General features: G+C 41.6%; 1 protein-coding gene across 1 annotated transcript; it reads right to left on the bottom strand.

Moving 5' to 3' along the window:
- Positions 1-8390: 8390 nt before the first annotated feature.
- Positions 8391-22872, bottom strand: slc35e1 (solute carrier family 35 member E1). Its single transcript, XM_039000930.1, has 6 exons — positions 22369-22872; positions 20785-20855; positions 20045-20182; positions 19119-19244; positions 12779-13024; positions 8391-11198 (listed from the first exon to the last, which is right to left on the bottom strand). Exons 1-6 carry the CDS (start codon positions 22694-22696, stop codon positions 10962-10964), a joined length of 1146 nt encoding a protein of 381 aa, XP_038856858.1. The 5' UTR covers positions 22697-22872; the 3' UTR covers positions 8391-10961.
- Positions 22873-27738: the final 4866 nt, after the last annotated feature.

Genomic DNA, 27738 nt, shown 5'->3' with positions numbered 1-27738 from the left:
AGTAAAACGAGTCCTATATTGACATAACCTGAAAGGCAGCTCAGCAAGGAAGAAGCCACTGCTCCAAAACCGCCATAAAAAACCCAGACTACGGTTTTTACATGGGGACAATGATCGTACTTTTTGGAGAAATGTCCTCTGATGAAACAAAAATAGAACTGTTCGGCCATAATGACCATCGTTATGTTTGGAGGAAAAAGGGGGAGGCTTGCAAGCCGAAGAACACCATCCTAACCGTGAAGTACGGGGGTGGCAGCATCATGTTGTGGGGGTGCTTTGCTGCAGGAGGGACTGGTGCACTTCACAAAATAGATGGCACCATGAGGAAAGGAAATTATGTGGATATATTGAAGCAACATCTCAAGACATCAGTCAGGAAGTTAAAGCTTGGTCGCAAATGGGTCTTGCAAATGGACAATTTTTATTTTTTTATTTCACCTTTATTTAACCAGGTAGGCTAGTTGAGAACAAGTTCTGATTTACAACTGCGACCTGGCCAAGATAAAGCAAAGTAGTTCGACACATATAACAACACAGAGTTACACATGGAGTAAAACAAACATACAGTCAATAATACAGTAGAAAAATAAGTCTATATACAATGTGAGCAAATGAGGTGAGATAAGGGAGGTAAAGGCAATAAATAGGCCATGGTGGCGAAGTAAATACAATATAGCAATTAAAACACTGGAATGGTAGATTTGACAGTAGATGAGTGTGCAAAGTAGAAATACTGGGGTGCAAAAGAGCAAAGTAAATAAATAAATAAATACAGTAGGGGAAGAGGTAGTTGTTTGGGCTATTTATAGATGTGCTATGTACAGGTGCAGTGATCTGTGAGCTGCTCTGACAGCTGGTGCTTAATTCTTATGGCTGGGATCCCGTTAATGGGATCGATATGACAACAGCCAGTGAAATTGCAGGGCGCCAAATTCAAAACAGAAATCTCATAATTAAAATTCCTCAAACATAGAAGTATTTCACACCATTTTAAAGATAAACTTGTTGTTAATCCCACCACAGTGTCCGATTTCAAAAAGGCTTTACGACGAAAGCACACCAAAAGATTATGTTATGGCTCGGCACCTAGTCACAGAAAAACACAGCCATTTTTCCAGCCAAAGAGAGGAGTCACAAAAAGCAGAAATAGAGATAAAATTAATCACTAACCTTTGATGATCTTCATCAGATGACACTCATAGGACTTCATGTTACACAATACATGTATGTTTTGTTCGGTAAAGTTCATATTTATATACAAAAATCGGAGTTTACATTGGCGCGTTACGTTCAGTAGTTCCAAAACATCTGGTGATTTTGCAGAGAGCCACATCAATTTACAGAAATACTCATAAAACATTGATAGAAGATACAACTATTATGCATGGAATTATAGATACACTTCTCCTTAATGCAGTCCTTCTCAAATAGTGGGGCGCGCCCCCCTGGGGGGGCTCGGAGCGATGCCAGGGGGGGGCGCGTGTGACCCCGGGGAACATGTTTTTTTTTGCCGCAGGGAGTAGTTTTTTTTTGCACCAAACAAGAGCACACAGCACAGAGCAGGATATATGAAGCGCAGATAACAAACCCTTATGAAAAGAATAGCGGAGAGAGACGGAGATAATGAGACAAACGTAAGTCTCCCGAAAGCTAAGACGAGGAAATATGACGACGCGTATGTAGCGCTTGGCTTCACTGTGACTACGGTGGGAGACGAGGAAAGACCGGTATGTTTACTGTGTCTAAAAATGTTGGCAGCGGACAGCATGAAGTCAAATAAATTAAGGCGTCACTTAAAGACATTACACCCCAATCACGCTGATAAGCCGCTTGAGTTTTTTCAGCAAAAACGTGCCGAATATTGCCAACAATCGTCCCGCTTTGTGAATGCTACTTCAGTAAACCAGCGATTACTGCTGGCATCATATAAGGTGGCGTACCAAATTGCTCAGTGCAAAAAACCCCACTCCATAGCAGAGGAGCTGATACTGCCTGCAGCATTAGACATGGTCTCTGTCATGCTGGATGATGCAAGTGCTGCAAAAATAAAAACTATGACTTCCTCATTTTGATTTTTAAAAACTCAGCACAAATTGTTTTATTCATTTTTGTTTTATAGGTCAGTGTTTCATATATTGAGCTCCTGAGTTAATGTTGCTGATCAATTTGAATGTATTATTATTTATTGATTATATTTTATTTTACAGTATCAAATGGTCAAAAAATGTTTACAGTTTAAATAAGGCTTAAATTTTTTTTTACATTTCAGGCAAATTGATGCACTTTAAGTCTTTTCTGTTACAGACTAAAAAACAATGTTAATAAAGTTATTCTTTGTTGTAAGTTGATCTATATTTCTTTATTTTTTCTTTAATGTTAATAAGGATACAATGTTATGCAGAGGTGTACTTATAACAATTTTATAGACAAAATATACTATTTACAGTCACGGCGGAGAGTTGGGGGGCGCGAAATGTTTACTTCTTCCTAGCCCTCCTAGGAAGAAGTAAACATTTTGCGCCCCCCAACTCTCCGTAACAGAAAATAATTGAGAAGCACTGCCTTAATGCAACCGCTGTGTCAGATTTCAAAAAAACTTTACTGAAAAAGCACACCGTGCAATAATCTGAGTACAGCGCTCAGACAACAAATCAAGACATGCAGATATCCGCCATGTTGTGGAGTCAACAAAGTCAGAAATAGTATTATAAATATTCACTTACCTTTGATGATCTTCATCAGAATGCACTCCCAGGAATCCCAGTTCCACAATAAATGTTTTATTTGTTCGATAAAGTCCATCATTTATGTCCAAATACCTCCTTTTTGTTCACGCGTTTAGCCCAGTAATCCAAATTCATGACACGCGAGCAGACGAAAAGTCAAAAAGTTCCGTTACAGTCCGTAGAAACATGTCAAACGATGTATAGAATCAATCTTTAGGATGTTTTTATCATAAATCTTCAATAATGTTCCAACCGGAGAATTCCTTTGTCTTCAGAAATGCAATGGAACGCAAGCTAACTCTCACTTCAACACACATGGTCAGCTCATGGCACTCTGCCAGACCCCTGACTCAAAGAGCCCTCATTCCCCCCTCCTTCACAGTAGAAGCATCACACAAGGTTCTAAAGACTGTTGACATCTAGTGGAAGCCTTAGGGAGTGCAATATGACCAATATCCCACTGTATATTCGATAGGCGATGAGTTGAACTTCTCAGGTTTTTGCCTGCCATATGAGTTCTGTTATACTCATAGACATCATTCAAACAGTTTTAGAAACTTCAGAGTGTTTTCTATCCAAATATACTAATAATATGCATATCTTAGCTTCTGGGACTGAGTAGCAGGCAGTTTACTCTGGGCACCTTATTCATCCAAGCTACTCAATACTGCCCCCAGCCATAAGAAGTTAAAGCTAGTGAGGGAGATAAGTGTTTCCAGTTTCAGAGATTTTTGTACTTCGTTCCAGTCAATGCCAGCAGAGAACTGGAAGGAGAGGCGGCCAAAGGAGGAATTGGCTTTGGGGGTGACAAGTGAGATATACCTGCTGGAACACATGCCACGGGTGGGTGCTGCTATGGTGACCAGCGAGCAGAGAAGGCGGGACTTTACCTAGCAGGGTCTTGTAGATGACCTGGAGCCAGTGGGTTTGGCGATGAGTATGAAGCGAGGGCCAGCCAACGAGAGCGTACAGGTCGCAGTGGTGGGTAGTATATGGGGCTTTGGTGACAAAACAGATGGCACTGTGATAGACTGCATCCAATTTGTTGAGAAGGGTGTTGGAGGCTATTTTGTAAATGACATCGCCGAAGTCGAGGATCGGTAAGATGGTCACTTTTACGATGGTATGTTTGGCAGCATGGGTGAAGGATGCTTTGTTGCGAAACAGGAAGCCAATTCTAGATTTAACTTTGGATTGGAGATGTTTTATGTGAGTCTGGAAGGAGAGTTTACAGTCTAACCAGACACCTAGGTTTTTGTAGTTGTCCACATATTCTAAGTCAGAACTGTCCAGAGTAGTGATGCTGGACGGGCGGGCAGGTGCAGGCAGTGATCGGTTGAAGAGCATGCATTTAGTTTTACTTGTATTTAAGAGCAGTTGGAGGCCACGGAAGGAGAGTTGTATGGCATTGAAACTCGTCTGGAGGGTTGTTAACACAGTGTCCAAAGAAGGGCCAGAAGTATACAGAATGGTGTCGTCTGCGTAGAGGTGGATCAGAGACTGACCAGCAGCAAGAGCGACATCATTTGATGTATACAGAGAAGAGAGTCGGCCCAAGAATTGAACCCTGTGGCACCCCCATAGAGACTGTCAGAGGCCCGGACAACAGGCCCTCCGATTTGACACACTGAACTCTGTTGGATAAATAGTTGGTGAACCAGGCGAGGCAATCATTTGAGAAACCAAGGCTGTTGAGTCTGCCGATGAGGATGTGGTGATTGACAGAGTCGAAAGCCTTGGCCAGGTCAATGAATACGGCTGCACAGTATTGTTTCTTATCGATGGCGGTTAAGATATCGTTTAGGACCTAGAGCGTGGCTGAGGTGCACCCATGACCAGCTCTGAAACCAGATTGCATAGCGGAGAAGGTACGGTGGGATTCGAAATGGTCGGTGATCTGTTTGTTGACTTGGCTTTCGAAGACCTTAGAAAGGCAGGGTAGGATAGATATAGGTCTGTAGCAGTTTGGGTCAAGAGTGTCCCCCCCTTTGAAGAGGGGGATGACCGCAGCTGCTTTCCAATCTTTGGGAATCTCAGACGACACGAAAGAGAGGTTGAACAGACTAGTAATAGGGGTTGCAACAATTTCAGCAGATAATTTTAGAAAGAGAGGGTCCAGATTGTCTAGCCCGGCTGATTTGTGGGGGTCCAGATTTTGCAGCTCTTTCAGAATATCAGCTTACTGGATTTGGGAGAAGGAGAAATGGGGAAGGCTTGGGCGAGTTGTTGTGGGGGGTGCAGTGCTGTTGACCGGGGTAGGGGTAGCCAGGTGGAAAGCATGGCCAGCCGTAGAAAAATGCTTATTGAAATTCTCAATTATAGTGGATTTATCGTTAGTGACAGAGTTTCCTATTCTCAGTGCAGTGGGCAGCTGGGAGGAGGTGCTCTTATTCTCCATGGACTTTACAATGTCCCAGAATTTTTTTGAGTTTGTGTTGCAGGAAGAAAATTTCTGCTTGAAAAAGCTAGCCTTGGCTTTTCTAACTGCCTGTGTATATTGGTTTCTAACTTCCCTGAAAAGTTGCATTTCACGGGGGCTGTTCGATGCTAATGCAGAACACCACAGGATGTTTTTGTGTTGGTTAAGGGCAGTCAGGTCTGGAGAGAACCAAGGGCTGTATCTGTTCCTGGTTCTACATTTCTTGAATGGGGCATGCTTATTTAAGATGGTGAGGAAGGCATTTTTAAAGAATAACCAGGCATCCTCTACTGACTGGATGAGGTCAATATCCTTCCAATGACCCCAAGCATACTTCCAAAGTTGTGGCAAAATGGCTGAAGGACAACAAAGTCAAGGTATTGGAAAGGCCATCACAAAGCACTGACCTCAGTCCTATTGAAAATGTGTGGGCTGAACTGAAAAAGCGTGTGCGAGCAAGGAGGCCTACAAACCTGACTCAGTTACACCAGCTCTGTCAGGAGGAATGGGACAAAATTCACCCAACTTATTGTGGGAAGCTTGAGGAAGGCTACCCAAAACATTTGACCCAAGTTAAACAATTTAAAGGCAATGCTACCGAATACTAATTGAGTGTATGTAAACTTCTGACCCACTGGGAATGTGATGAAATAAATAAAAGCTGAAATAAATAATTTTCTCTATTATTCTGACATTTCACATTATTAAAATAAAGTGGTGATCCTAACTGACCTAAGACAGGGAATTTTTGCTAGGATTAAATGTCAGGAATTGTGAAAATCTAAGTTTAAATGTATTTGGCTAAGGTGTATGTAAACTTCAGACTTCAACTGTAAATATATATTTTTTTGCTCAGAAAACTTGGGGGGGGGGGGGGGGGGGGGGGATGGGCAAATAAAACCGCCGCAAGTTGGGGAACCCTGTTCTAAACCATGTGTTGGGAGTATCAATTAGCTGAGAGTGGGTCTAAGGAATGATCAGGTTTTGAGTATGTTGAGCTTGTTCTGAGAGAACCTGTTTTTTCCCCATTGAAGCCACATAGAGAGTGTCCATTACTTGTTAAACCAAGACCCTTGCTGATAGTGTGATTAGTTACTGCATATCAGACCCTTGAGGGGCTAATGGATCAATCTCAAAGGTAGTTAATGCACAAGATGTCAAGTTAAATTTCCTGGATCTACCCCTCACCAACGCTAAAAAAGCAGACGTTTCATAGCAGACACTTTGGTGCCTCTTCTGCAGAGGTGTAAACAACCTCAGAGGAGCAGGAAGATGCAACCTGGACTCAAGCATAGACGTAACATAGTAAATGTAAGTCTGTCTCTCTCCATCTCGTATACGTTGAGTATTTAAAACATTAGGAACAACTGCTCTTTCCATGACAGACTGACCAGGTGAATCCAGGTGAAAGCTGATGCCTTATTGATGTCACCTGTTAAATTCACTTCAATCAGTGTAGATGAAGGGGAGGAGACCGGCTAAAGGACATTTAAAGCCTTGAGACACGGGTTGTGTGTGTGCCGTTCAGAGGGTGAATGGGTAAGACCAAAAATGTAAGTGCCTTTGAACAGGGTATGGTAGTAGGTACCAGGCGCACCGGTTTGAGTGTGTCAAGAATTGTAACGCTGCTGGGTTTTTCCCCCTCAGTGTGTATCAAGAATGGTCCACCACCCAAAGGACATCCAGCCAACTTGACACAATTATGGGAAGCATTGGGGTGAACATGTGCCAGCATCCCTGTGGAACACTTGACACCTTGTAGGGTCCATGCCCCGACAAATTGAGGCTGTTCTGAGGGAAAAAGGGGGTGTAACTCAATATTAGGAAGATATTCCTACTGTTTGGTATACTAAGTGTACGTTACATTTGGTACAGTATGTATTCATTTGTGGATGTCCATCAACCATTTCATTTGTTACGAATTACAGCTAGTATGATATGTTACGAATTCCTATTTGTTGTGGCTAATGTTAGCTAGGTGGCTAAGTAGTTGCAAAGTAGCAACAACAAAAAAGTAGTAAGTACAATAGTTGCAAAATGCTAAAGTGGTCGATGAGATTTGAACACGCAACCTTTGGGGTGCTAGGCGTTCGAGCTAAATGTCCAACCAACCGCCTTATTTTCATTACCTTAAGTAACCATTCCAAAATGTAACATATCATACTAATGAGTTTCCAGGATTTACATTCCCTATGTTACATCTAGTCTATCCCACTGGGCACACTGTTGGAACCAATGTGGAACAGATGTTGAATTGACGTCTGTGTCCAGTGGGATGAGACCAGGCTGGATTTCCACACGTTTTTCTCCTCTAAAGCTTTGATTGGACTGAATTCGAAACACTGTGCAGCAGCTATGCATCTCAGGAGTGAAGTGACTCAACAACAAATCTGGCTTTTTGAACTTTGTCATGGAGGTTGTGGGAGTGTGCCTCATCCCCAGGGAGATGACTAGTTCTCCTGGGTTGTGTTCCTGTTCTCTACCCTTTCACCCAGAAGTGTTCACTTCCTCTCATGCTTTAGGGACTAGATTACAAAAGTGTTAAATATCAATTAAAAGTATAAGACTGGTGAAAGCAGCTGGAGAGATTTTCCACCCGTTCCTTTTAAATCCATGAGGGAAAATTAACCGGTGCATACTTTGTGAGAAGTGTAAAGTGGAACAGCAGCCGCAAGTCTTTGAGTAATAGTTGTTAGATAAATGTAAGGGGAAAGTTTCCATCTCTGAATTACATAGCCCTACCCGCCCCTATGGCATGGTGAAAATGGATAGGTGTAGCTACAAAATGGATACAAAGCTACATTTCCACTTAGACTCCTTCGTGGTTGGTAGTTAATTCCACCAATACGAAGTCCTATTGTCCTCATCCAAGCAATAATGAAATACCCATGCCATGCCTGAAAGTTAGATATGGAGGGGAAATATTATGAACTTGTTAAAAGTCTATTCTTATTCTTGACACAAGAGGGAGCACTTGCTTTATTGTATTTTTAATACTTTATTTAACTAGGCGAATTACAGTTAGTGTGATATGTTACGATTACAGTTGGCAATTGGATAGGCTGAAGCGTTTAGTTAAACAATGCATTGAACATAGATGATCATCATTAGAACTGTCAACAATAGTAATAGATGACTCACCTTCATCCTTTACCAATGTAAGCACCCACCTGTCCAAAGTCAAATAAATGTTTACTATGCATTCAATGTATAGCACACCTTTATCAAGAAAATGAAATCATACATTCATTTCACAATGCATTTATTTTTTTTAGACATTTAAAAATAGTATTTACTAAACGTAAGCAGACAACACTGTGCATGGTTGCACTTATGTATACTTTTCTGTACCTAGACACCATAAATAAAAATCTATAAACATTGGTTCAGTAAAAATTCAGTTTTTCAAGATTTAAAACACAGAAAAAATTGCATTTTATACAACTTTTACAAAGCAAACCCCACATATCCAAATGTACATTCCAGTAAATAACCTCATAGCAAATACCGTTCCAGAACTAACAAAGTTTCTCTAAATTCTCATGTTTAAAGTGTTATCCATTAGCTTACTGTATAGACAAATTAGGCTTTACGTTAAATTAAACATACATAATGCACATCAGAATTCATCACTCCATGCTACTGGGTCAAAAAACTAGAGTAAAAAAAATAATCCTTGTGATGCACTTGAGCCAGGTAGCTCCTTCCATTTGGCACCTTGCGTAAGGACGTGACAAACTCGACCATAGATTTAAGAAGCGACCTTGAGACATTTGAACAGAATGACAAACAATACAAAATAAGATGGGATCCAAGCTGACTTACCACAGCTCTTCAAAACATCTTATGTTAAAGGTGACAAAATTGATTTCGTAGAATCCAAGTCGTGGCGCCAACATTTGACCTTCCTTCAACAAATAAAACATTTGTTATCCAATGACAGTTTTCTACATTGTCTTCTCTGTAAAGATGATTCAAAAGACAATGATAGGACAAAGTCAAGTCAAAACTCATGAGGACATGCAGAGAACAAGCATAAGTGACAGTCAAATGTATTCAAATCCCCATAGCCTAATCACCACGCCAGTATGAATTTCATTACGTAAACAGACCAAACCTGCTGAACTAAATGATATGGAAGTTTCACTAAATGGACTATGATAAGCTTGGAACTACCTGAGAATTCCACACAAGCTCACACAAGAGGTCCTTAAATGTGTAAATACATATGGATCCTCTGTGCAGCCATCCATAACGATACAGCACATACCATAGGGGGATATTTAAATACATTATTTGTATTTATGGTAAACAGCAAATGCTTTTTCAAAATCTCAGCATGTAGTTTGTTGCCGGCCAGTCGCTGAACATGCAATAAAATCAGGTTAGGTCCAACTTTCCTGCCGTTAGGAAACAGCAAAGAAATTCTCCACTTAAAATGCTTGAATGTGCTGTAGCAAATTGAAACACGCAAACTCAAATAAAAAAGTTGGACTAGAAGAATATTCGTTTTATAGTCAACAAGGATAACATTTTGGTAGAGCTTCACACAAGTTAGTTAGTCTCCGTCACATCTTCCATTGATTTGCAAATTAAATAACCAGTTCAGGTGCGTCACACCAGCTTTGAAAAACAGCTATTGTTCCCTGTAGGCTAAATTACTCACATGCAGGAGGAAATACTACTCCTTAATCAGAACATGATTGTAAGTGTGTATATTAGGAACAAAATGACAAACAGGCAAAACAAGTGGAGTCTACTGAAACTTAAGCCTGATCCAGTAAGTCTGCCAATCCTGACCCTTCTACCGACATATTACACAGCTATTACCAATCAGATACAAATTGATTAAATGACCGATATGTAAATATGGAACAAAATTAATTAAAAAAATATATGTTTTTGTCACATACACTGGATAGAGCAGTGAAATGTGTCATTTCACATTGTCAGCCATAGTAGTACCTCTGGAGGTTAAGGGCCTTGCTCAAGGGCACAGACATATTTTTCACCTTTTCGGATTGGGTATTCAAACAAGGGACCTTTCTGTACCTACAACCGATTATATACATTTTCATGCCTCCATCACTTGTTAAAGACAAACCAGAAAATGTCATAAGAGCAAACGGTTTTACATGTATAGGACAAATGTTGCCAATCTCTGCAAAACATTAATGTAAAATGTTCAGGCCTTCTGTGATAAAATTGGGGTCAATGTAACCTTGAGGACAAGCCTGATTCACAAGGCATTATGGGCATGGTAAACATTTCATGGTCTTTGATATACAGTTAAAGTTGTGAACTATTTATTTTTGAACTACAGTAACAATTATTCCCACGTTAGCGAACTCCCACAGAAAAAAGAATAAGAACATCTGTTCCTTAGCAAGCAAACAAAAAACAAACAGATAGTTCACTCAAATCTAAATTTGTCAAACGAATCCATGTTCGAAGCCATCTGTTATGAAGATCCAGTGGTATGCCTCAATCCAAAATGAACTGGAAAGATTGACACTATCTGCAACAGTTGATGTAGGACAGGGTTGGAAGTGGACAACATTTGGGGTCTGAAAACATCTGACAAACTTTGATTTTGACTTACCTATCCCTTTTTAAGTGTTCATATCAAAATAAATACAACACAAAGAGTTGAAGAGAATATGTTAGAGAACATGTTTGGGACAAAACGCTGGCCAACTCATGACTGATACTTACCTCTCTGCCAATACTACAGCACTTGCCTTTCTTTTTGTTAGAGGTGGTTTAAGAATTCTGCTGGAAACAAATACAATATGTCCATGGAGAAATCCACCAGCCTAAACCACATACTGGTGGTTGGAGGCGCCGTAGTTCATTGTGTAGGCCTGCCGGCTGTACTGGAAGTGGTCAGTCAACACGTTGCTTCGACCATACTGAATGTCTGAACCTTGGGAGAAAGGCACTGAACCATTGGGCTGTGTCTTGTCCAGTCCCAAATTGTCAAAGGACATCATGTCCTGCTTGGAGGAAGGCAGCAGCTTTTTCTTAGCTTCCTTGTTGGCGTCATATTTCGCCTGTTGGCAGTGAAGAAAATAGCTTAGCACATAACAAAGGATGACAAAAAAAATACACATTGATGTAAATTACTCTGTGTGATTTCCCACAGTAAAGTTATATGTGGTATGTAAACTTTCCACAGTGGTGGTGGGTTTCAGAGCACGTGAGCGAGCACTGTGCAGCGTGAGCATTGTCTACCACATGGCCTCACATGTGAATCCTTAAAGAGGTTGGTGGAGCTAAACCTTAAGAGTGTGAATGACGCTTAAATGGGAGTAGACAAAGAGCTCTCCAGTAGGTGTACCAAAACATTCAAGGGCCATTTTCTAAAGTTGGGTTACAAGTTTATCAACTTTCAAAGCAGAATTAATTTCCCATTGTTCTTCAACTGCAGTGTATGATATACCATTTTCTAGCTCCGAGTCTAAACTTTTATCCAATGTAAAAAATACTTGAGGCAGTCAGTCACATTTGACATTTTACTCATTTAGCAGACGCTCTTATCCAGAGCAATTTACTATTAGTGTATTCACCACAAAAACAGTTGTAGTAAGTACATTTTTCCTCAATAAAAGGGGTTATCAGCAAAGTCTGTGCTAGTAGGAAAAGACTAGTGCAAGGATATTTTATTATTATTATTATTATGTGTTTGTCTCACCTCACTATCTTAAGATGAATGTAAGTTGCTCTGGATAAGAGTATCTGCTAAATTACAAAAAAATGTAAAATGTCTTTAATGAAAGTTTGATTTTATAGTAATTTTCATAGTAATTAATTTTAATTTGGCGCTCTGCATTTTCTTAGGCTTTTTGCCAAGTGACACAGTAGCGTCCCATCTAAACTCAGATTTTTGGATATAAATATGAACTTTACCGAACAAAACATACATGCATTGTGTAACATGAAAAATGGCTGTCTTTTTCTGTGACTTGGCTCATACCTAACATAATCGTTTGGTGTGCTTTCGTCATAAAACCTTTTTGAAATCGGACACTGTGGCTGGATTTACAACAACTATCTTTAAAATGGTGTAAAATACTTGTATGTTTGAGGAATTTAAATTATGGGATTTCTGTTGTTTTGAATTTGGCGCCCTGCAGTTTCACTGGCTGTTGACGAGGTGGGACACTGCCGTCCCACATACCCTAGAGACGTTAAGAGTTAATGACCCAACATAAGTGTATGTTAACTTCCGACTTCAACTGTATATTATACACCTGCATGCTGAATTTGATATAATTGTTCATCTATTTCATAAACTAAGTTGAATTAGTTGTTGGTGGCCAAAGTGTTGGAAAATTTCAGATACTATTGTATTACGCTACAGATGTCTTATTTAAGATACTATTTAAAGAGGTTGTTTTAGACGTTTTCGAAAGATGAACAGAGTCCATCCAGCCAAGAGTCCTTCACACTCGCACTTCTTTTCTTACTAGCACTGATTTAGCAAACAGTGAATATTTTAAGGTTTAACTTGCAATAATTGTGATAAGTGGTTGTTTTACACATTTTAGTTGAATGCAGTGATTGTAATGACTGGATAAGAGCATCTGCTAAATAACTAAAACGTAAATGTAAACATGTCAAAGAGACTCACCTTGTTGTACAGGAAGACGCCCACTATTGCCGTCATCATGCCCATGATGTTGGTGGAGCTGACGGGGTTGCGTAGCATTAGGAGCGATATGCTGATGACCATGATCCTCTTGGTGGCGTTGGCCACGGCGTAGCTCAGCGGGCTGATCAGGTTGAGGACACTGAAGGCGATGACATTCTGGGCAAAGTTACAGAAGCCGCTGACCAGGAGGAGGAGAAAGGTGCCGGTCCATTCAGACATGCCCGTCTGGAGGGGTTATGCAGAGGAGGGAGAGAGAGGGAGTGATTACTTGGATATTTGGAGAACAATGGATTTAGTCATGACTTTATAGGAAAAGAGAACGTATCCAGGTTGTGGTCTCAATGAGACAACTGAATAAAAGGCAACCTGATACTAAAGATTGTTGTGTGGAGGTTAATCTAGTATTACTTATTTTTTTATTTCACCTTTATTTAACCAGGTAGGCCAGTTGAGAACAAGTTCTCATTTACAACTGCGACCTGGCCAAGATAAAGCAAAGCAGTGCGACACAAACCACAAAAGAGTGACACCTGGACTAAACAAACATACAGTCAATAATACAATAGAGAAAAAGTCTATATACAGTGTGTGCAAATGAGGTAAGATGAGGGAGGTAGGCAATAAATAGGCCATAGGCGAAATAACTACAATTTAGCCATTAAACACTGGAGTAATAGATGTGCAAAAGACAAATGTACAAGTAGAGATACTGGGGTGCAAAGGAGAAAAAAAATACCAGTATGGGGATGAGGAAGTTGGATGGGCTATTTACAGATGGGCTATGTACAGGTGCAGTGATCTGTGAGCTGCTCTGACAGCTGGTGCTTAAAGTTAGTGAGGGAGATATGGGTCTCCAGCTTCAGTGATTTTTGCAATTCGTTCCAGTCATTGGCAGCAGAGAACTGGAAGGAAAGGCGGCCTAAGGAGGAATTGGCTTTGGGGGTGACCAGTGAAATATACCTGCTGTAGCGTGTGCTAAGGGTGGGTGCTGCTATGGTGACCAGTGAGCTGAGATAAGGCGGGGCTTTACCTAGCAAGGACTTATAGATGACCTGGAGCCAGTGGGTTTGGCGACAAATATGAAGCGAGGGCCAGCCAACGAGAGCATCCAGGTTGCAGTGGTGGGTTGTATATGGGGCTTTGGTGACAAAATGGATGGCACTGTGATAGACTGCATCCAATTTGCTGAGTAGAGTGTTGGAGGCTAATTTGTAAATGACATCGCCGAAGTCAAGGATCGGTAGGATGGTCAGTTTTACGAGGGTATGTTTGGCAGCATGAGTGAAGAATGCTTTGTTGCGTCTGGAAGGAGAGTTTACAGTCTAACCAGACACCAAGGTATTTGTAGTTGTCCACATATTCTAAGTCAGAACCGTCCGGCGGGAAGCGATCGGTTGAAGAGCATGCATTTAGTTTTACTTGCATTTAAGAGCAGTTGGAGGCCACAGAAGGAGAGTTGTATGGCATTGAAGCTCGTCTAGAGGTTAGTTAACGCAGTGTCCAAAGAAGGTCCAGAAGTAAACAGAATGGTGTCGTCTGCGTAGAGGTGGATCAAAGAATCACCAGCAGCAAGAGCCACATCATTGATGAATACAGAGAAAAGAGTCGGCCCGAGAATTGAACCCTGTGGCACCCCCATAGAGACTGTCAGAGGCCCGAACAACAGGTCCTCCGATTTGACACAGTGAACTCTGAGAAGTAGTTGGTGAACCAGGCGAGGCAGTCATTTGAGAAACCAAGGCTGTTGAGTCTGCCGATAATGTGGTGATTGACAGAGTCGAAAGCCTTGGCCAGATCAATGAATACAGCTGCACAGTATTGTTTCTTATCGATGATGGTTATGATATCATTTAGGACCTAGAGCGTGGCTGAAGTGCACCCATGACCAGCTCGGAAACCAGATTGCATAGCGGAGAAGGTATGGTGGGATTCGAAATGGTCGGTGATCTGTTTGTTAACTTGGCTTTCGAAGACCTTGGAAAGGCAGGGTAGGATAGATATAGGTCTGTAGCAGTTTGGGTCAAGAGTGTCCCCCCCTTTGAAGAGGGGGATGACCGCAGCTGTTTTCCAATCTTTTGGAATCTCAGACGATACAAAAGAGAGGTTGAACAGGCTAGTAATAGCGGTTGCAACAATTTCGGCTGATCATTTTAGAAAGAGGGTCCAGCTTGTCTAGCCCTGCTGATTTGTAAAGGTCCAGATTTTGCCGCTCTTTCAGAACATCAGCTATCTGGATTTGGGTGAAGGAGAAATGGGGGAGGCTTGGGCAAGTTGCTGTGGGGAGTGCAGGGGTGTTGACCAGGGTAGGGGTGGCCAGGTGGAAAGAATGAAATTGCTTATTGAAATTCTCTATTGTGGATTTATCGAAGGTGACAGTGTTTCCTAGCCTCAGTGCAGTGGGCAGCTGGGAGGAGGTGATTGTGTTCTCCATGGACTTTACAGTGTTCCAGAACTTTTTGGAGTGTGTGCTGCAGGATGCAAATTTCCATTTGCAAAAGCTAGCATTTGCTTTTCTAACTGCCTGTATATATTGGTTCCTAACTTCCCTGAAAGGTTGCATATCGCGGGGGCTATTTGATGCTAATGCCGTACGCCACAGGATGTTTTTGTGCTGGTCAAGGGCAGTCAGGTCTGGAGTGAACCACAGGCTATATCTGTTCCTGGTTCCATTTTTTTTTAATGGGGCATGCTTATTTAAGATTGTGAGGAAGGCACTTTTAAAGAATAACCAGGCATCTTCTACTGATGGAATGAGTTCAATATCCTTCCAGGAGACCCGGGCCAGGTCGATTAGGAAGGCCTGCTCGCTGAAGTGTTTTAGGGAGCGTTTGACAGTGATGAGGGGTGGTCGTTTGACCGCAGACCTATTACGGACGCAAGCAATGAGGCAGTGATCGCTTAAATCCTGGTTGAAGACAGCAGAGGTATATTTGGAGGGCAGGTTGGTTAGGATGATATCTATGAGGGTGCCTGTGCTTACGGATTTGGGGTTGTACCTGGTAGGTTCATTGATAATGTGTGAGATTGAGGGCATCAAGCTTAGATTGTAGGATGGCCGGGGTGTTATGCATGTCCCAGTTTAGGTCACCTAACAGCACGAGCTCTGAAAATAAATGGGGGGCAATCAATTCCCATATGGTGTCCAGGGAACAGCTGGGGGCAGAAGGTGGTCTATAGCAAGCGGCAACAGTGAGAGACTTGTTTCTGGAAAGGTGGATTTTTAAAAGTAGAAGCCCAAATTGTTTGGGCACAGACCTGGATAGTAAGACAGAACTCCGCAGGCTCCCTCTACAGTAGATTGCAACTCCGCCACCTTTGGCAGTTCTATCTTGTCAGAAAATGTTATAGTTACGGATGAAAATTTCAGAGTTTTTGGTGGCCTTCCTAAGCCAGGATTCAGACACAGCTAGGACATCCGGGTTGGCAGAGTGTGCTAAAGCAGTGAATAAAACAAACTTAGGAAGGAGGCTTCTAATGTTAACATGCATGAAACCAAGGCTTTTATGGTTTCAGAAGTCAACAAATGAGAGGACCTGGGGAATGGGAGTGGAGCTAGGCACATATGTTTGACTCCATTCCAATATTCCCTTCCAGCCATTACAATGAGTCCGTCCTCCTATAGCTCCTTTCACCAGCCTCCTCTGGTACCCAGTGTATGACATCCTGTGGACTTGTGTATGTTAAATACAATGGGGCAAAAAAGTATTTATTCAGCCACCAATTGTGCAAGTTCTCCCACTTAAAAAGATGAGAGGCCTGTAATTTTCATCATAGGTACACTTCAACTATGACAGACAAAATGAGAAAAAAAAAATCCAAAATATAACTTTTTTGGTAAAAACTCAACTCGTCGTGTTTGGAGGACAAAGAATGCTGAGTTGCATCCAAAGAACACCATACCTACTGTGAAGCATGGGGGTGGAAACATCATGCGTTGGGGCTGTTTTTCTGCAAAGGGACCAGGACGACTGATCCGTGTAAAGGAAAGAATGAATGGGGCCATGTATCGTGAGATTTTGAGTGAAAACCTCCTTCCATCAGCAAGGGCACTGAAGATGAAACGTGGCTGGGTCTTTCAGCATGACAATGATCCCAAACACACTGCCCGGGCAACGAAGGAGTGGCTTCGTAAGAAGCATTTCAAGGTCCTGGAGTGGCCTAGCCAATCTCCAGATCTCAACCCCATAGAAAATCTTTGGAGGGAGTTGAAAGTCCGTGTTGCCCAGCAACAGCCCCAAAACATCACTGCTCTAGAGGAGATCTGCATGGAGGAATGGGCCAAAATACCAGCAACAGTGTGTGAAAACCTTGTGAAGACTTACAGAAAACGTTTGACCTCTGTCATTGCCAACAAAGGGTATATAACAAAGTATTGAGAAACTTTTGTTATTGACCAAATACTTATTTTCCACCATAATTTGCAAATAAATTCATTAAAAATCCTACAATGTGATTTTCTGGATTTTTTCTCTCTCATTTTGTCTGTCATAGTTGAAGTGTACCTATGATGAAAATTACAGGCCTCATCTTTTTAAGTGGGAGAACTTGCACAATTGGTGGCTGACTAAATACTTTTTTTGCCCCACTGTATATAATATGTATAGCACACACAGACACACTACCAGTAGATGAAACACTATCATATAAGCTCATAAGCCGGACAACAAAAGATCACATTATTTGACGCGTAACATACACTGCTCAAAAAAATAAAGGGAACACTTAAACAACACAATGTAACTCCAAGTCAATCACACTTCTGTGAAATCAAACTGTCCACTTAGGAAGCAACACTGATTGACAATAAATTGCACATGCTGTTGTGCAAATGGAATAGACAAAAGGTGGAAATTATAGGCAATTAGCAAGACACCCCCAATAAAGGAGTGGTTCTGCAGGTGGTGACCAGACCACTTCTCAGTTCCTATGCTTCCTGGCTGATGTTTTGGTCACTTTTGAATGCTGGCGGTGATTTCACTCTAGTGGTAGCATGAGACGGAGTCTACAACCCACACAAGTGGCTCAGGTAGCGCAGCTCATCCAGGATGGCACATCAATGCGAGCTGTGGCAAGAAGGTTTGCTGTGTCTGTCAGCGTAGTGTCCAGAGCATGGAGGCGCTACCAGGAGACAGGCCAGTACATCAGGAGACGCGGAGGAGGCCGTAGGAGGGCAACAACCCAGGAGCAGGACCGCTACCTCCACCTTTGTGCAAGGAGGAGCAGGAGGAGCACTGCCAGAGCCCTGCAAAATGACCTCCAGCAGGCCACAAATGTGCATGTGTCTGCTCAAACGGTCAGAAACAGACTCCATGAGGGTGGTATGAGTGCCCGACGTCCACAGGTGGGGGTTGTGCTTACAGCCCAACACCGTGCAGGACGTTTGGCATTTGCCAGAGAACACCAAGATTGGCAAATTCGCCACTGGCGCCCTGTGATCTTCACAGATTAAAGCAGGTTCACACTGAGCATGTGACAGACGTGACAGAGTCTGGAGACGCCGTGGAGAACGTTCTGCTGCCTGCAACATCCTCCAGCATGACCGGTTTGGCGGTGGGTCAGTCATGGTGTGGGGTGGCATTTCTTTGGGGGGCCGCACAGCCCTCCACGTGCACGCCAGAGGTAGCCTGACTGCCATTAGGTACCGAGATGAGATCCTCAGACCCCTTGTGAGACCATATGCTGGTGCGGTTGGCCCTGGGTTCCTCCTAATGCAAGACAATGCTAGACCTCATGTGGCTGGAGTGTGTTAGCAGTTCCTGCAAGAGGAAGACATTGATGCTATGGACTGGCCCGCCCGTTCCCCAGACCTGAATCCAATTGAGCACATCTGGGACATCATGTCTCGCTCCATCCACCAATCCACCACAGACTGTCCAGGAGTTGGCGGATGCTTTAGTCCAGGTCTGGGAGGAGATCCCTCAGGAGACCATCCGCCACCTCATCAGGAGCATGTCCAGGCTTTGTAGGGAGGTCATACAGGCACGTGGAGGCCACACACACTACTGAGCCTCATTTTGACTTGTTTTAAGGACATTACATCAAAGTTGGATCAGCCTGTAGTGTGGTTTTCCACTTTAATTTTGAGTGTGACTCCAAATCCAGACCTCCATGGGTTGATAAATTTGATTTCCATTGATAATTTTTGTGTGATTTTGTTGTCAGCACATTCAACTATGTAAAGAAAAAAGTATTTAATAAGAATATTTCATTCATTCAGATCTAGGATGTGTTATTTTAGTGTTCCCTTTATTTTTTTGAGCAGTGTATGAACCTACGCATACACTTGAGCGAAACTGAAGCACGTATTATTTTAACTCACAAAATCCCCCTCAACCAAGAATGAGGAGAGGTCCACCAGAACCCACGTAGGCACCATGAAGAAAACAGCATTGAAGCCCAGTATGTTGAGAAGTCTCAGGTGGTGGATTCTCGTGTCCCGCAGCACCTAAAAAGCAATGAATATTAATTCATAGCTTTGTCATTTCTTAGGCCAGCCATTGCAGAAAACTGTTGTGTGTTGACCTTGGAAATCAGTGGGCAGCAAAATATATCTCAAGGCTACACGAAGACACATCGTTATAAATTGAGAGGGCACAAATTCCTTGTTCGTTGAATGCTTTGGTTTTCTTCATCAACATCATGATAGACAGGAAATCTAATCACAGTTGGTAATTAACAAGACATGGTTGTTAAACTCTAACATCACAAATCATTACACAATAATGTAACTGCAGAGTTAGTATTATCAAAAGTAATTCTTAACTCTAGCACTTGTCAGTTTTCATAAAACATTTAACCAAGTAATAATGTCCAATGGAGGAAATATGTTTTCCTCAAATATTGGTTAAAGGGAGGCCACATCGGCATAGTATAGGACACTACCCATCGACAGTATGTTAAGAACAAATACATTGAAAAGATTCACAAGGCTTCACACTCATAGGCCTTGCCCTTGAGTTTTCCTTTCGAGTGTTTTCATGTTTAGTATGAGTGCTGTCTACTATATCTGCACTTGAATATTGCAAGGAATGCTTTAACAGTGTGCATGATCCATTCCTTCAAGGGCAATACAGTATTCTATTAAATAAAACCGCTTGAGTTTATTCTCCAACCATTACCCAAACACATAGGTCATTCAAATGTCCACCAAAGTTCAAAATGTGCTCTCCAGCTATACTTTTATCCATCATCTCATAACACATAAATAACAGTATTTTTCAAAGGGTGCAGACTGGTAAGATGTACCTTTTTGGAGAAGATATTTTGCAGAGAGAAGCAGAGTGTGGCGGCCAGGGCACTGACTAACCCAGATACATCAAAGGACATTTCTGTCATCGTGGCCAGAAGCACTCCTCCGATGATGGGGATGAGAGATACGTACACCTGAGACAGGTACAAGACAGGAGTGCAAAAGAGAAAGGGTTACACTTTATTTGGGTAGTCCAGATTTTCCATCTGTAGATGCTATACAGATGGTTAAAAACTATCAACAAACGATCTGTTGATAAGCAACTGCTTGCTAAGGTTACGGTTAAGGTACTTTTAGAATAAGGGTTAAGGTTAGGGCTAGGGTTAAGGTCATGGTTAGTAGATAGTCTGTAGAGCATCTACAGATGGACTATCCAAATAAAGTGTTACTAGGCCAAAGTCAGCAGGATATTCCTAATCATGGAGGAGTCTCAAAGTACAGTTGAAAAAAAATGGACATCCATACACATGCAGTTGTTTTGCTCATTTGTTTTGCGACATGTCACATTTGCCCAACCTCTAAATGCCTCTGACACATAAATAGCTTTGTTATTGCGGAACACTCCTATAGCCCCTGCAGTGTTAACATGATGTAAGAAGAGGGGTAAATTTTCTGTAAATGCACCTGCAAGCCTGGCAGATATGATATATATCATATTGTGCCATGTCACCATTGCTTGGACAAAATATCTTCCAAAGCAGCTTTATGTACACAATCAATTTTCTGAGTTACTCACTTTTGTCGTTTGCTTCTCCTTCATGATAATCCTTGATAACAACACAACCCATATTGGCATTGTGGCTTTGACTGTGGGGTGAAAAGAAACAAAGAATGTCAGATTGGAAAATGGATAAAAGGATCCTGTTCAGTGCATGAATTGAGGACAATGGCTTGAGTGGAACGGGTATTGATTGGAAATGTAAGGAGCATGACTTTTGAGATACAGTGGTTTAAAGACTTAGTTGACCATGCAACTGTGCCTCACACCTACAGTTTAAGTTTCATTGTGTATTGTGCGTCACAGACACACCCCTGGTAACAACAAACGTGTTACTTTGCATATTGCATCATCACGCCATAGCTTGACGTGTCAGTTAGTGAAGTGAGACAGCAATGAGTTACAGTTACACTGTATGGGGGCTGACATCCAACATTAGGTACCTAACAAATTAGGAAGTAAAGGGTATAACACATAGGGATTGACATTAAGTGTTATCGGGGGCAAGTGAACTGAGCAGTCAGGAAACAGTAATTTGGCAGGTGGAATTTTCTGCAAAGATGTTCAGTATCTTAAACAGATCATTCTGGTTCCTCCCAGTTTTTTAGGTGAAAGACAAGTAATGGCATTTCCATGTGTAAACTACTTCTACATTTTCAATCAAGTGACCATAATCTTCGGTTAACCAAGAAATACTCCTGTCTTGCCCGATGGGCTAGTGCTGTTCAGAACTCAATGCCAATCCCTGACACAGTACCTTGAAGTTCTGCTTTCTCATAGTAATGAGAGCACAATTCAAATACTCATTGTGAATAATCATATTTTACGCTTTCATTTAGAGGTAACAAACTGCAGTCACACACTCCCCTATAGGCTGTCGCTGTAGCAGGTAGTTGTATTAGGCTTAGTACGCTGTAGTTGTAACAATGGACATCATATATGGCAGGCAAGAATGCATCATACGGAGTAACACAACATAAAACCTATTGTGAGCAGAAAAACTATGGTTAACGCACATGTTTAACCATTTACTTAATGATCTCTGGACCCACCACAAATCAACGGAAACCCAGCCTTACTGTTCTTTGCCACTGAATGAGACAACTGTAGTGGCGCAGCGGTCTGCATCTCAGTGCTTGAGGCGTCACTACAGACACCCTGGTTCGAATCCAGGCTGTATCACATCCGTCCGTAATTGGAGTCCCATAGGGTGCAGCACAATTGGCCCAGCGTCGTCCGGGTTTAGCTCGTCATTGTAAAGAATAATTTGTTCTTAACTGACTTGCCTAATTAAATAATGGTTAAATAAAAGTAACGTAGTTACAAGTTTAGGCACTGGCTAGGTGGGGCCCTCCCCCAAACAAAAAGGTATTCAAATAACCAAGTATGTCGCAAGCTCCTCGGTTAAACGGAACGTGGGTAATACAGTCCCATGCAAAGGAAGCCAATTCACTTAAAGCTTGTCTAAATTGTCCAGCACAAGAAACCAATTAATTGAAGTTGATGTTAGCAAGCTAATGCTAGCATTCCATGCTGCTAGTTAGAATACCAAGCAATGATTCTGAGCTAGCTAGCCTGATTCGGAGTTCGTGCAATGCTTACCAGTGTGTGCGTAGGAAACAGGTACCTTCCATATACTGAAGTGGGCCGAAACAGATGCGAAGTATTTTCCAAAAGCTAAAGGGATAATATACCATTTGAAGTATCTAGTTGGTACTTCTGTTTTGGGGACTCCCCATGCTCGCAGCAACGGTGGAAGGAAGACGACGATTGAGAATATATGAAAAAGCGAAACTGTGACAGGATAAGGGAACCCATTTAGAATAATTTTGTTAACTACGTTGCCTCCCGAACTAACAGTATACCAACAGAAACAGAGTAAAGCTATCCGGACCCCTTCCTTGACTGGGGGACGCTCCACCGCAGCCATCTTCCACTTCGGAGTCACCGGCAGCAGTGTGTGGCAGCAAGGCCAGCAGTGAGACGTGGAGAAGCTACTATGCCGCGTTCCAGACAAGTCGGAAACTCGGAACCCCCGAGTTAATATTTGCGTACATTTTTTTGTAGAGCTTCCTTTTGGTTGATTCTGATAAGTTCCAAGTGGGGAAACTCGGACATTAACTTTATACAACGAGATTCCAAGTCGGAAAGTTCCGAGTTGTCATGAATGCGGCAGTATGTACAATGTTGAGAAAATAATCGTAGACCGGGTTCGAGAGCATCAAAACCGTGATGTGTCGTGGGTAAATTCTGACTATCTACAAATAATGAGTCGTTATGTATGATACAAGGTGATGTGTAGATCTGGCAGTCGGCTGCACTGGCCGTGCTCGAGAAGGTCAAACCGTAATGTATCATAGGTAAATTGTGACTGATTTACAAATAATAATTAGTAGTTATTTGATGCAAGCCCATTGTCGGCTGCAATGTCAAACAAGCCCAATTAGCCCATTGCTAATTGCGTCACTTCCTGCAAACAAACATCCTCCAAAGATGGTGATCGCATTCCCCTGCTCAGACCGTTGCACTGGTTTTGACTAGAAGGGATACCGGTTATGTTAGAATGGACTTTTCGTAGCAGCCGCAGGTTAGGAGAATTTACGTAGCAGGTTATGAGAATTAGGTTAAGGCTAGGAAAAGGGTTAGTTAAAAAGCAAAGCAAAAATCAACCTTAGAGGTCAATATGGCAATCTGTATCCCATCTAGCCATGATCCATTGCACTGAGCTATAAAATAATGGACCATTGTGGAATGAAGGCTGAGACAATGGTTCCGTGTCACTTCATTGACTGTGCAATCGGGCACCAGATTGCTATGACTTATCTTTTGTTTGTTGATATTTGTTAATCTTTTTTTTATATTTTTTATAAGATTGCTATGATGTGGTTAGCTGACACATAAAATACCTATCCAGGCGTTGTAAGATCTGACAGTCGTCAGCAACGTCTGAGCAGAGGACTGCAGAGGAACGCGTCCTCAGTATGTAGGTACAGCTGAGGTCCCACATAATTTACACATTGTTCTGATTGATCAAAAGACCAATTATTTAAAAAAGATATCAGAATTGGGCTTCCTGTGTAAATGCAGCCATATAGCCCAGTGGTGTCAAACTCATTCCATGGAGGACTTAGTGTCGACAGGTTTTAGTTTTTTCCTTTCAATTAAGCCCCAGACAATCGGAGTTCCTTACTAATTTGTGACAATTCATCAATCAAGTACAAGGGAGGAGCGAAAACCCACAGACAATCGGCCCTCCCTGGAATGAGTTTGACATCTGTTATAGACATATTTATCATGCACAATTAAACACTTCCACGTTGAATCCTGTTTTCAGTTAATTTGATTGTGCAAAACAAACATCGTTTATGTCTGGTTGTCCATACCAATATTTACTATTAAAGAAATATCCAGTGTTGTAGATATTTACAGAATAACATTTTTTTGTATTTATTTTGCACACACCGTTTTTATAGGCCCAACACACATTTCCACCTGCAGTGCAGAGCGATAGTAGCTCCTCCGCCAGAGGGCTCAGAGATAGAAACTAGGGAGATTATCAAAAAATGTCATCTGGATAGCGCATTGAAGTCCAATGTATGTTGTAGGCTACTTTGAGAAAGACGGGCTCAAAAGAGAGTTCCTTTAACTGTTTACAATGCGGATATTGAGTTTAAAATTCGAGCCATTGTTGATGCGCTCGTCTGTCCTGAGATGTTTGCAACAAGTCAAGAAAGTGTGTCCTGAGGCACACAGTTCCATTGAAAGAATACTATAGTATGGAACACCGTTTTGGTTTTTGCATGTCAAAAAAGATACGTCATAAGCTTTTAATTTGGCACTTCAAATAACACAGTTCTAATATAGAATGTTGTGTGTTCTGAATTTGCACGTGCAAGCCAAGCGCAACCACTACTATCAGTAACACTGTCAAAGCTGTACAAAAAAAGTCTGCAAACACCGGCCATGAACGATTTGTTTACAATACCGCGTTCGTTAACCGGGCATGTACACTAGATAGCGTTAAATTGCCGCTTATTGTGACTCGCTGGCAGCATTTTGACCGTGCGTCAAAAATTCAGCTTAGCAAGTTTGTATGAAGGTCTGATTATTAAATTAGTAAATAGTAATATCCTCTAAAACGCTCTGGTGACAAACTTTGCTACCCTGCTTCAAATTGTCCACATGGCTGGGAGAACCTATTCAAGTAAGTAAATACATTTCGAAAATGTTAAATGATGCATTATTAGCCTGCACTGTAGCTAGCTAGCTATCTAGCCAACTTCACATACTGTATAGATAGCTAGCTAAGTGAATTAAATATCATCAGCTACCTAACTTCATATGAGCTATCTTGATGTATTTATCACTGTAAAAAACAAACTCCAAATGCATTTGTAGGTAGCTAGCAGCCCGAACTGTCAAAGTAAGAAAGTAGGCTTTTCTGGATAGGACAGGTACTTTTGTGTAGTTCCTGTCCCTAGAAGTGAGGACGGAGATAATATTAACATAACATTCAGTGCGTTGAAATGTGAGTATAATGAAGTCTTGTGAGGTTTTCTGTTCTCAGATAAAGAGCTATGAAAGCCTGTCTACATATGAAGAGGTACCAATGAAGAGCAGTGGTTCTCAGTGCTGGGGACTCAAAGGGGTGCACATTTTTGTTTTTGCCTTAGCACTGCACAGCTGATTCAAATGACCAACTCATCAAGCTTCAAGTGGTATTTATGTATTCATTTGTGATGCTATCCTTGAAATGATCCTGTAATTGTCACATGCTACACATGTGTGCCCATGCATCTATCAATCCAATGTTATCATGATTTGTTATAAGGGATATTATACTTTAGTAATCCACAATGACCTGGTGATGTAAAAGTCTAATTACATTGTCTTCCATATTCCTACAGATACCTTGTAACTGGAGATTCCTTCAAAACGATTGCCTACAGTTAACATGTAGGGCACTGCAAGGTTGGGTGACCAGGGCCACCAGGGACTGCCTCCTGGAGGAATTCAGGTGTGTGAAGGCTACCTGTGTCCTGCATAACTTCATGAGGATGGACACGAGGACCAGGAGGGGATCTGCAGCTCGCCGCCATGTGCCAGAGGAGAAGTCTGCTGCTCTGCAGGATGTTTCAAGGATGGGGTCCAACAATGCAGCAAGAGAGGCGATCTTCACCTCCTACTTCTACTAAGAGGGTGCTGTTCCCTGACAACGCCATAGACTACACTATGCACAACCAAAGGCTCTTTTAAGAGCCATTCACATTGCAATAAGAGTATTCTTCCATTTACTTAGCTATGTCAACTGCAGTTATTCAACTCCCACTTTCTCTCCCTTTGATTTCTACTTCTCAGGTGAGGGTGCTGTTTAGGTAAGGGTGTGATGTCTGTACGAAAACAGGCTATTTTAAATCACCCATAATGGAAAAATGTAGAACAATTAGACACCCTATAACCCAAACACATGTATCAATCTGATTGATGAATTGTGTTGTGCAGTAAGCAGGCTCAGGTGTATAATTGGATCCTTCCACCTTCAAAAAATAGGCAAGGCCAACCATGGAGAATAGTAAGACACTTCATTATTTCTATAACTACGCTATATTGTTTTTCAGCATAAAGTACTCCGTAGCCACTTATTGTGGACACCAGGTGAAGCCACACGCACAAATTCCTGTTGAACATTGTCTTTAACTACCTTATTTTCTCAATAAGTCTTTCTCCTTCACTTCACCCCTCTCTTCTTCCTAAATCCTCTAGGTTATATCAGCTGTGTAGGTGAACCCCTCCCGCATCTGACCTGACTACATAGAGGGCATAGCATGGTGAGGTCACTTGGTCAGGTCAACAGGAAGTATTATTAAAGAGATGCTTTACATTGAAATACAGATAGAGATGCAGTAGTCCCAGAGTTAATTATCAAAGATCAGTTTTGCATTTCACTTCCTGATGATTGATGACTAACAATGTTTGAATAAAAATATAAAAACAAGGTTCAAACATGCTCTCTGTCTCTCGTCTGCAAATATATTTTGACATGAGAGGATGCCAACCCCCAGTCCCATCATCGCCACCTTACCCGCTCTTAAGATAACCTTTGGGCCGACAAGAAACACTGTAATTTTGATGAACTGAGAATATTTGGGTAGCACTGATTCATTAATAATATGCTGCCTTCCCTGCTCTTACCTCTTTCCCTTTTATGCCTCTTCCTCTGTTTTTATAATGCACAACAGATGTGCATTGAAGTACAGATTGGACTTGTATTTATATTACAATTATAATATTTAATGTATGTATTTATAACACTTGGATAATGAACTACTTCTTTCAATAAAGCATTTCACATTCTCTACTGGTTGAAATTAAGTCTCTCATTTGATGAAATACTATACCTATCCTGTGTTTATCAAATCAATGCAGATGAAGGGCATTAGATATTGAGATGAATGGGTTTTAGAGTATTTACATGATTCATAGGACGTGTACTGTTTTATAAATTACAAATCAACCTTTAACTAGTTAAATCCTGTTTCTAGTCTTAGTTACAATGTGTAACCATTGATCTCCCAGAACCAAGATTGGTAAACACTGTTGAAGTGTTTAATTGTAATACATGTGTAACAGATAGCGTTTCAATCGGTTACGTCACTCGCTTTGAGACCTTGAAGTAGTGGTTCCCCTTGCTCTGCAAGGGCCGCGGCCTTTGTGGGGCGGTGGGTAACGATGCTTTGTGGGTGACTGTTGTTGATGTGTGCAGAGGGTCCCTGGTTCGCGCGAGGGGACGTACTAAAGTTAAACTGTTACACATGCAGACACGCATCATTCAAAGACTGGATTTGATACTCCTGGTATTGGATATGACTGAAAAATAATCTTAGACATTCATACCTGAACTGCACCTTTATTTGCCAAGGTAGAGTATATGATCATTGAATATATTAATATATTAAATATACAGGCTACAAT

The sequence above is a fragment of the Salvelinus namaycush genome, chromosome 9, assembly GCF_016432855.1.
Source record: "Salvelinus namaycush isolate Seneca chromosome 9, SaNama_1.0, whole genome shotgun sequence".
Taxonomy (NCBI): domain Eukaryota; kingdom Metazoa; phylum Chordata; class Actinopteri; order Salmoniformes; family Salmonidae; genus Salvelinus; species Salvelinus namaycush.
This window is presented reverse-complemented; position numbering and strand designations above follow the sequence as displayed.